The 11,052-nt window shown below is 41.9% G+C and overlaps 1 protein-coding gene across 1 annotated transcript in view; it reads left to right on the plus strand.

Annotated features, from left to right (window-relative positions):
* LOC109296742 (ATP-binding cassette sub-family A member 10-like) overlaps positions 1–11,052 on the plus strand; it is a 60,858-nt gene that overhangs the window by 14,616 nt on the left and 35,190 nt on the right. The window contains exons 4-9 of the mRNA XM_019516300.1: positions 2,594–2,798; positions 4,283–4,438; positions 4,992–5,092; positions 7,473–7,699; positions 8,723–8,861; positions 9,661–9,846. Of these exons, the coding sequence (XP_019371845.1) occupies positions 2,594–2,798; positions 4,283–4,438; positions 4,992–5,092; positions 7,473–7,699; positions 8,723–8,861; positions 9,661–9,846 (1,014 nt within the window). The remainder of the gene's footprint in view (positions 1–2,593; positions 2,799–4,282; positions 4,439–4,991; positions 5,093–7,472; positions 7,700–8,722; positions 8,862–9,660; positions 9,847–11,052) is intronic.

An 11,052-nucleotide genomic window follows, 5' to 3' on the forward strand; every position in this document is an offset into this window, starting at 1 on the left:
ATGGTGGGGGGGCTGGGGGAGCGGGCAAGGGTCAGGGGGGTGGGGGAGCTGTCAGGGGATGGGGCTGGCAGGGGTCCCCCCATGGTCCCCTCCCCACTCTTCCAGTCTCCTTTCCCCTGCCCCTACTTAACAGCTCAGAGTCTGGGTCCAGCTACCTGCTGCAGCGGGCGGGGACTGCCCGAATCGCCGAAACTCTCCAAATCTTTTCCGAATCGATTCAGACCTTTGAATTGGTCCCCTGATTCGATTTGGATTTGGAGATTCAGCCACCAAATTGGGCTGAATCTCCTCCAAATTGAATCAGCACCCGAAGCTTTGCACAGCCCTGTTAGCTAGTGATTATAGTAAGCCCTCTTGCAAAACAACCCTTGTATTGCTTAGAGTTGTAGGAAAATTGTATGGAGGGAGACGCTTTGTGAAATGAGACAGTTCTTTTTCTTTTTATTTCATACCTCTTATTTTGTAGTGTTTGCCATCAAATCCATTCATTAATAAAACCCTTTGCTCTAGACAGAATCCCTTCTGTCCAAGTCACCCCAGGCAAATGTTTGTCTAATGTGACAGTACATGGGAAAATTCAATCTCTTTTGTTTGTAATAGGTGATGAACTGAAACTCTGTTGAGGTCAAGAGAATGGGATGGATTCCAGGAGGTTAGCAATAGGATGTGGACAGAACTTTCACTTGTCTTGCTGGCTCTTTTCCAGCGTTCAGGGCTGGGACCTCAAAACTGTAGTTTCTGTCCCTCACTCTAAGGTTCTCTCCCCAGGGATGTCAGAGCTGACAAAGCTAGGATGCAAATTTACAATCAAAATGCAATATTCCACTAAGCAATATCATGGAAAAGCATTATAGGTGTTGATTAAGTATGTCCACCTGGGGAGGTGTGGAATGAAGCCTGGCAACACCCACAGGAAGTTAGAGTTATCTCAGTTATCATGGAAAATGCGCACCAACTAGCTATGGACAATCTGTGTGTGCTGCAATCTTCCAGTGCCTTCATGCAGCACGGTAGCTTGAGAGCACGATGGCATTTATAGTGCAGGCAAGATGTATCCACGTACCAAAGTAGCTTGTGCACTGTACATGCGCGCCGTTGCTGCTTCTGTGCTTCTGTCCCCAGGCGGACAATTTACCTAGTAAATTTAATTGAGTCAGATGCTTAATCCATTTTGCATCTGTTTTTCTGCCCTTAAAATGAGGTTAGTACTGGTTTCTCGAAGGTGTTGTGAGGCTTCATTTATACAGATTAGTGCAAGGTTTCAAAATAATCAGATGGAAGGCTGAAGAGAAGCATGAAGTATTACTGATCAGACCCCAATGCTTACCAGGGGAGGAGGAGGGATGAGATAGAAACCAGAGCTCTCAAGAGCAAAGAGGGGTGGCTATCTGCTGACACACGTAGAGAGCTTGCTGCTGTGTCCACACCCTTATTTTGTGCAATCGTTGATCCACTACTGGTAGTCACTATCTGACCTTTCCGATATGGTGCACATTTCCTTCTTTTAGTCTGCTCCCCTGTAGGCAGCTTGACAAAGGAAAGGATTTGGTATTTATATCTTAGCTACATATTAAATGTATGGAAGTTGAGTGAAAGTTCTGTGCATTTTGAAAGGGGTGTTGGTTGTAGCTGTGTTGGTCTACAGACGCAGGCAGACAAGACTCCTTGGGTAAATCTGATATCTTTTATTAGACCAACTCAAATAGTTGGGAAGAAATTTTTTTCCCAACTGTTTCAGTTGGTCTAATAAAGAAATATCAGATTTACCCAAAGAAACTTGTCTGAGCATTTTGAAACACGCGTGTACTTTTCCAGCTCTTAAATCCCTTGAAGAGGATTTTCTCCATTTCATCAAAATTTTTCTGGTTTTGAGGAGAGAACCAAAGCTTAAAATACCCCTTGGGTTTGTTTTTGTATTTGTTTTATAGCTTCTCCATGAAATCCTTAAGAAAATGAAAATATGCATGGTAACAAATTTCTATTACCAACATTTTGTTTATTGAAGAACCTTTTAAACTTCTGGGGCAAATTTTTATCAGATCAGATCAATAACTGTTAGGTCTTTTCAAGAGAAAGTTCTACATCTGAGGAATATTTCATGTATTAATTGTTTGCTGACATTCCAATTTTTACTTATTTGGGGGAATTTTTAGCAATGTAAAAAGAAACAATGAACACCTGTGTTGTCACTATAATGCAAAGAAGGCTTTAGAAGTATTCCACCATAACCTGAGGATGCTACAAAGAATTGTTCTCAGTTGTATTTCTTCATTTTCAAAAGAATTTTAAGAATCTCATTTTGATGGTGTCATGGTTTACATTTTGAGAATGAGTTAAATGTATCTTACCTTGCCATACTAAAAGTGTGCATGTCTAAAAAGAATTATCCATTTGAGGTGCCAATAAATAATTACTAAAATATAATGTAACAACTGAGAATAAATCCCCCCGAAATGTCAACAACATTCATGTGTTCCTACAAGTTATTTCAATTTTAAGGGGAAAATTGTTCAATCATGTTTATTACCATTTCTATTGGTGATATAAGCAGGAGGAATATGGTCTCACTCATTTACTTTTTCCTATTATTCAGGAATGGATCCTGTCACTACTTTTTCTCTCTCTGGTGTATATAATTTCATTGTACTCACATTATTTCTTCCGTCGAGACGTACCTTATGCCTTCCTTGGGCAATTAAATGGTTCTACCTCTGATGTGTCTCTCATTGCTTATACACCGGTGACGAGCACCACCAAGGAAATAATGAATAAAGTGGCTTCCAAATCAGTCATGATGGGTATGTCATGCTTGTCAAATACTTAGATGTGTTAATTCATTAACTATGGAACTTGTGGTATGTTTTAACAAGTTTGTCCTTTATCACAGCTTGTTGTCTATTTGTTATTCAGTATCTACCATATTCTCTGTGTTTAGCACATTGAGGAAGGTAATCGACAGCAAATTGTACAGTCCTGAGGGATTGCACCAAAGGGACAGTCACAATGCCCATGCATTAAGACTACATTCAGCAGCCTGCTTCATGAGCACTGCTCTGGAAAACTGGGGTTGCCTGAGATCTTTCTGCTCTTTTTCTCATTGAATCTGCCCAAAAGGCATTGAAGCCATGCAGAAGTAGATGTAGTTTCATCAGGAAGATAGCAGAGTTTGCATACCCTGTAGCAGGGCCCCATTATAAAAGGAGAATGAGTCCTTTAAGTGCAACAGTTCAGACTGGGAGGCTCCATATGGACAGGGATATAAGGGAAGGGCCCCAAGCTAGGAATGGTAGAAGAGCTTTGGCCATGGATGGGGAGGAGCTCCTGCCAGAGGATGTGGAGTCCAGAGACTATGAGTGGACTTCGGGAAATGGCCAACTTTGAAAAACAGCTCAGATAGGATGGTACTGGCCTGGAGGAAGGCTGGGGCTAGCAAAAGACTTCCAGGAGTGTAAAGAGGCCTTAAAAAGGGCCTGCACTGCAAGGACCCCAGCAGTGACTGGGTGAGTCTAAAGGAAAGACCAAAGGCCCTGGAGACATGAGGATGGATTAGAGCAGTGATTCTCAACCTGTGTTCAATGAGATCCTTTTAAAGGTGGCACAATATGCAGCAAAATACACAATTGGCAAAATAAATGTTATGCCAGTGACCCCAAATACTGAGGGCCAAGGTGTGGTGTGGATGAGTTCAATGATGATCTGGGGAAGATGTTTGGACTGAGGTTGTACCACATAGACCACATCTCAGCCTATGAAGGTGCCACTGCTGGTTCACCACACTGGGCACCAAAAAGAAAGAAAGGAACCTGATTTGTCTAGCGAGATCAAGTGCACTTCTCCATTGATAGCCTGGAGAAAAAAGAGGGGCTTTGTCCACAACGCTGTGATCCAGGTCCAGATTTCAGACACCCAAAAATCTGAATCATGGTTTTGAGTCATCTTGTAGAGACTAGGGCCATAAAAAAGGGCTGTTCAAATCTCTATACTTGGATTTCACAAAGAAGTTGATGGGTCTTCAGATTCTTTCAAACTGAAATATTGAATGGCTTAGAAGTGTAGCAACTCTCTGTTGTTGCATATACAATTAATCTGATCAGTACTTTCTTAATATATTTTTCCAAGCTGATAAAGTCTACAGTGTCTTCAGGTATCCACATATATCTGGCCTGAAGAACAACATTGTGAAGGAAGTCATGTCTCAGACAAAAACAAGAGATGTACAAAGTGTCAGTGCTCACGTTTTCTGAGTCTTACCTACCAGTTGAAATCCTTTTTATATATACAGGTATTCACACAGAAGGAGTGGAAGATGAGAAGGTTCTGGAAGTGAGAGAGCATTCAGAACAGACATTTTTCGGGGTTGTATTTAAAGATGACCTGTCATATCTTTTGAGGCATAGTTGGAAAACACCTTTTCCAAATGACAACTTTGGACACACAGGTAATGAAAAATAACTAAATGCCCATAGTCTGATAGCTGATGTAAGTAACAGTCTCCAGCAAAGCTACAATCTGGCCCTTAATCCATATGCATCAAATTATTTTTATGAACTAGAACGAACCACAAATCCAAGTTGATTTTACTTTTTTTTTTAAACAACAAAACAAAAAAGCCACACTTTCTTGGAAGAAATGAGTGGCATATTCTGCTGTTGACTTAAAATATTCTATCTTACTTGGTATGTTTTTCCATTCCCATATTCTTTTTCTCGTGTCTCATTATGCTGTTTCCTGCCTTTAAGATAACCCCATGGTATATGTCAGCATATGTTTTGGAGATTAATGGGCAAAAGCTATAGAGATCTGACAAGTGAAAATGTACCACTTAAAAGCAGTATCCAGAAATTAGCATCTGCTGTTGCACATTTATGATGATTGTGGGAATGTTATATTTGAATCTTCTGACTCTTGTTTGGGATTAAAATCTGAGCCTTAAAGTCGCTTTAAAACAATTGTTGCATATAATCATGCTTTTCCTTTCATCTTGGATGCAGATCTCTGTTACAATTTTTCATCAACTTACTGTAAGAACCCAGAGTACTGGTACAAAGGGTTTTTAGCACTACAGTCCAGCATTGATGCTGCCATCATAGAAGTAAGTGGAACTTTTGGGGTAAAACAATTTTCTGTTTCTTTTAGTCTGTACTTAAGCCCTAAGCCAATTAACATGTCATGTGACTGGGACCTTTTAACATCTGGAATTATCTAAATGTAATGGATTGGCTTGTTGGAAATTTCTACTTGAAGATGACTTGGGAAGTATCTTGGTAGCCTGGGTAGTTTGGCAGTGACTTTTTTTTTTTAATAACTATGTTCTCTATTCAAATTAGAATTAAGAAGTCCCCAAATAATAACACTCACTATTTATCTTATATAAAGAGTTTCCCAGGCCACAGGAAATATTGCACCCCAATGAACATGGACCTGTAATATGTCCTGTTGCTGGATAATGATCCTGAAGTAGCCATGACAGCCTTGTATTGTGGGTTGTTTTTTAACATTTCCATTTCTTTGCAATATGATGCTAACACCTGTACTTTAAGGTTTTTGCTCTTTTCAACCCATATATCCCATTACTGGTATAGCAAAACAATCCAGGCCTCTCACCAAATTTGTGAGGTTTTGTAGGGCCTAAAAGATGCAATCCAGTCATGCAGCCAAACCTCCTTGCCTTGCTCAGGACCCAGTGTCTCCTTGGTCTGGGCAGTAGCAGACCATATCCAGGTCTGTTCCCAATTCCAGTCTTTTTTTTCAGGTTGTAGTCACCTTGCTGCCATGTGCTCTGATGACTCTCATCATCCTTGGCCAGCAGTCATTAGAAGTTAGCATGCACTGTTTTCCTTCCGTTCTCTTTCTAAAGTATCTCCACTTAACATCAAAGCATATTAATAGTTCATTCATATATACATGCCTAAGTAATAGGTGTTCTGCTTTTTATTCTTCTCTCTCAGTAAATGAATTAGCCCCTTCATTTCTATTAGGTCACAACAGAGAAAATAAGGAAATACCTTAACTTCTTTACCAAGTTTTGTAGGAGAGTGGATGAAGGGGTGAGACAGGGGGCTGACAAGTGGCTGGTCACCATACTAGCCCACCCCTCTGTCTAGGGCAGTCTGTCCTGTCTTGCCTGCCACATCGTGCTGATTAATCAGCTCATAGTAAATATGCAGGAGGCTTAATGCCCCAATGCCTAGGGTGTTACACATGGTTCCAACCTTCCCTATATCGTGTCCCATGCCTCACTGATGGCATCATAAGTTCATAGCCTTTGACCCAAACTTGGCCTCACAATGTCTGAGGACTTATCAGGGTCTAACTCCTTTGCCCCCTCATTGGGGCTACTCCTCTGCCTTCTCATTGTGGCCCAAACTCATGCCCCCTCGCTGGGGCTCACTCCCTGAACTACTTGTGGGGCTTGCCTGTACGCAGACCTTCAGGTTGCCATTGCAACCCTACTCTGCGTGGCCCCAGTGCATCCATTCAGGTCACCCCCTGCGACCCTACTCTGCACCAACACTGCACAGCCCTTCAGCCTCCCCTTGTGTCACTACTCTGCACAGCCAGTTCTGTCTCTCTGCCCTGCTCACTGGGACCAACTCCACACACCCCACTGGGGCCCCAGGGTCTTACACCCTATGGGCTTAGGTGTCCAAAGATGTGCCTGGCCCCACTACCTGTCCCTACTCTGGGTTACCCACCAGGTTGCGGGAGCTGTGGCTATAAAGCACCCCATACTCACCTTTCACTGGGGAGGCAACTGGCATGGCATTTCCTGGGGACCACCCTGCCACAGGCAGCCCCATCACACCATCCTACCCCGGCATGGTGTAGTTTCATGTCATGCCCCAGGACCAGGAACGTCTTGCCATCCCCATAGTTCCTCCTTGTACCTCCACAGATGTTATGAGCAGCAGTCGCAGCTGGGTGGTGTTCTCTCTGGCTGCTTGCAGCAACTGCTAGCTCAGTCCTGAGAGCCTGGGTTAAAATGGAGGCTGCTCAGCCTCTTCCTCCTATGCCAGGGCCCTCCTGCAGTCATGTGACCACCTTATCAGGGCTGGTCCGCACCTGCTGGCTGCCCTGCTGCCTGTTCTGGCCCTTAAAGTGGCAGGCACCAAAGGTGCTCTGCCACAAGGGATTTGTGGCTTCATGATTTATTAGGGTTTGTACTACATAGGTAAGGGTTAGGCTTTCAAAATGGAGAGGCAGTCTGTGTTTGGAATCTGCAGGGGGTCCCACAAGATGGATGCAAAGATGGGTGAATGAGAACAGCAATGTTTCTGAAGCTGATCTTAGCAGCAACATTTTGCATAGACTTAAAGGAGGAAGACTGGAATGTTCAAGGCCAGAAAGGAGTTTAGAATAATAAAGTTATGAGCTTAGCGACCCACCACTAGTATCTGTATTTAGTGGCCTACAACATTCATTTGACTGTCTAAAATAAATGACATGCTAATTTTGCTAACATTAATTTTTAGATGAAAACCAATCATTCTGTCTGGAAAGAGATGAAATCAATTAGCGGTGTCCGTATGAAATCATCCAGTCTCCTGAATTCCATGACTTGGGGAATTTATTTTACCCTGTTTGTTACTGCAATGTGTTTCTCTACATTTTTGCAAGTTTTGTCCACAAATATGACAAGAGAGAAAAGAAATATCAAGGTATTGATGAAGATGATGGGGTTACAAGACTCAGCATTCTGGTGAGTTCTTCAAACAGCTAAAATGTATCCATTTTCTGCAGTATGGAAGTACTTCCAAACTAGTCATACCTTTCAGTATATGTTCAAATAGTTTATGGTGTCAGGATCTCATGGGCAAGAAGGACTCTCAAAAAACATCTGCCCATTCGGATGAGCATGCAAGCTTGGCTTATATTGTTTGGGGCCCGGGTTTGTTTGCTTTCTGAGGCGAGTGTTAGCATATCTTCCTGGAACACTAAAATGTTGACTCCGCTTGGATGTTGGGGAACATATACAATGAACCCAGCTGCACCTGCTGTAACGCTCCAGATGTGATGAAGCATTCATCAAGGAGTTGAAGAAGATCATGGGGCTGTGAGACTCAGCTTTCTGAGCATCCTTGCTCTCAGCAGCAAGGAATGACAACAGGGTGTCCTATTTAGTGCATTTCCATGTTCAGAGCATGTCACGGATGTGGGGCATGTTTGGGAACATCCCAGCTGGGATGCACTAAGCAGGACACTCTGTGGTCATTCCACAGCCCCATGATCTTCATCAACTGCTTGATGAATCCATGAGAGCAGGTGCAGTTGGGTAGGGTGTGACCAAGAATGTCTTGCGTGAGGCTTTGTGCTGCTGTGTTGAAGTCATATGCTTGGTTATTTTCTTACTGGTAGCCCATAGCTGTTAGTTGGGGAGCCATGGTAGAATGAACCATTGCTTCCCAAGTCGGTCTCAAGTTATCTTTTGAGTGTAAGAATAGCCTGATTTTTCTGTATGGGGATAACCAAAAGTACCACTAACGGGGAGAAAACTATGGGAATACTTGCCCTCTTGATTGTCTTCACATGGAAGGGACAAGTTCCTTTTCTGAACAGCTTTGATGAATAATCTCCTAATCAAGTCAAGGAGGCCAGCAAATATATGGAATGTGAATGGGCTTTGTCAGGGAATTTCTAACCATTTGAATTTAAACTGTTATTTGCCATGCAGCTGCCAATCATTAAATAACCAACACATAACAATATGTTTTTTCACTTCTAGGCTCTCCTGGAGTTTGCTGTATACTGCTTATGTTTTCATTATGTCCTGCCTGATGACAGCTGTTTCTTTTTATGAAGAGTTCTATCTAAGCAGCTTCTTTCCAATTGTATTCTTGTTTTTCCTTTATGGCATTTCAGCCGTAAGTCTGCATTTCAAAGAGAAACTTGCTCAATGTTCTGTGTTTAAAAATGCCATAATTTTGAACCGTACCCCACACTGCTACTGCATGAAAGACAGCCAGAAGAGTAGTCTAAGGGCCCCTCTTCACATTATATTTATACTGCTATTGAGGGTTGGTTACAATATAAATGTCAAGGATGCTACACATGCACCCAGTTTTACATGCCATAACATGGTAAACCAGTCTTATGGCATGGCAGGAGGCATAATTGTTGGGCCTGGGAATCAGATCCCATGGCACCTTCAAGTGAACATCTTCCAGGTGCTGAACTGTAGCCTTTGCTTGGCCATACTAACTAAGCAAGCTGAGCATCTCTAAATCAGTTTAGATAGGACTTTAATTATCTGATGAGCTATAAGTAAATGTGCGTCCTTATCTTGGATCTGTCCACCAAGAGCCATTTCAAACAATGAGAGAAGAAACAAATGAGGGTTGTGATCATAAAAGCTAAAGTGGCTTGTCGGTATTGAAATGGGTTCTACCATGGATGTCCTTTAATTTTGTGGGTGGAACTCTCCCAGGAATAACTTTTATGGACTGTTTTTTGGTTTGTTTTGGGGGGGGGTTCACATTCTTAGAATTGGGACCTTCATGTAAGACACTCATAGATGCTCTTGTGTGCTCAATTAATTTGAAATACATTTTAAATACAAATTTAACTTCACAGCACCTCTCTAATGTGTGATGCACAGTTTATGATACATTTCCAGGGGTTTAAAATGCATTCAGCCAACCAAAGGTTTCCTTATTTTTACAGATCCACTTCACCTTCCTGATCAGCTCCATCTTTAAGAAGCCTAAAACCACTAGCACTGTTGTGTTCCTCCTCTTATTTCTCTCTGGATTTTTGAGTATTATTCTACTGATAAGGAAGCCTCCTGTAGCTTTTGAATGGGTTTTTGGTTTCCTCAGCCCTTTTGTTTTTAATGCTGGAATTGCAAAGGTAAGGAACATTATTGGTGAACAGTCAGGGTTGACTGTGTAGTTTTCCTGTGTAGGTTATGCAGTGGGACTTGTATAGGATGGTTTGGATAGGAATGCACCTGCCTCAAGAAGCAGTTGGACTAGTCGACCTCTAGAAGTCCTTTCTAGCCTACCTTCTCTATGAGTCTTTGTACATCGAAAAGCTGCAAGTAGTAGCTTGTTTGGAATGTGTTTGATCCAGACAAAGATAGAGAACTACTTATCATGTATGACATTGGTATTCAGAGACCCTGTTGTGCTATGGGGTAGAAAAACACATGGGAACATAGCCCTGTCCCAAAGCATTATGTGATCAATAGTAGTAAAATGTCCAAAAACTTCAGTTTCTTGTGTGGAAGTAACTTGGAACTGGAGAAAAGCAGCTTCCCAGTCCCTTATCTTTCCATGACAGAAACTCTGCCCAGCCACAGGTTTTATTTTTCTTCTCCACCTCCTCCCACCTTTCAGCTAATTGGAAGACAGTTCTCCATAGAACTGTGTCCCTTCTGCCAATAAGTCTGTCCTTTAAATATTCCTAAGTAATACCTGCATATTCCAGCGGAAGCTGGGTGTTCAAGAGCTCATCATTTGGGCCCAGCCCATCTCCAAACTAGTTTGATTTCCAGGTGAAAACTTCTCAAGACAGAGGGTTTTGCACCCCCAGGAGCTGAGTTCACTACAAATTCTCATTATTTAAGGAAGCATTAAATTTACCATGTTTATGTTGGATATTTGATTGTAGTCTTCAATACAAAATCCAGAGGAGTGTCCCGGTATACCAATATGTGTTTGCACTTCATTGGTGGGTGAAATGATATTTTTTCCCCATGATTTGTAAATATGGTTCTGAAGAACTGATCCTTTGAATGAAAACAGGTAGACCCCTATCATTAGGAGGAATTTATTTCTATTAAGGAGAGGAAAAGAAGATGATACAGTTCTGGACTTCCCAGATTACCTTTGGGTAAACTAAACATTGCATAAATCACATCAGATTTTCTTTTATTTTCTGGGGATGGTTTTTAAACTGAAGATTGTTTAGACTTTTTCTTTTCTTGCAGGTTTTTCACTTAGAGCAGTATGGAATAGGCTTCTATTTTTCTAACCTAATGGATGAATCATCCTTTTTACTTAAAATTTATATCATCCTGATTATTGACTCAATTTTGTATATGCTGTTGGCTGT

Source organism: Gavialis gangeticus, unplaced genomic scaffold (genome assembly GCF_001723915.1).
Source record: "Gavialis gangeticus isolate Ggan-Ray unplaced genomic scaffold, GavGan_comp1, whole genome shotgun sequence".
NCBI lineage: Eukaryota > Metazoa > Chordata > Crocodylia > Gavialidae > Gavialis > Gavialis gangeticus.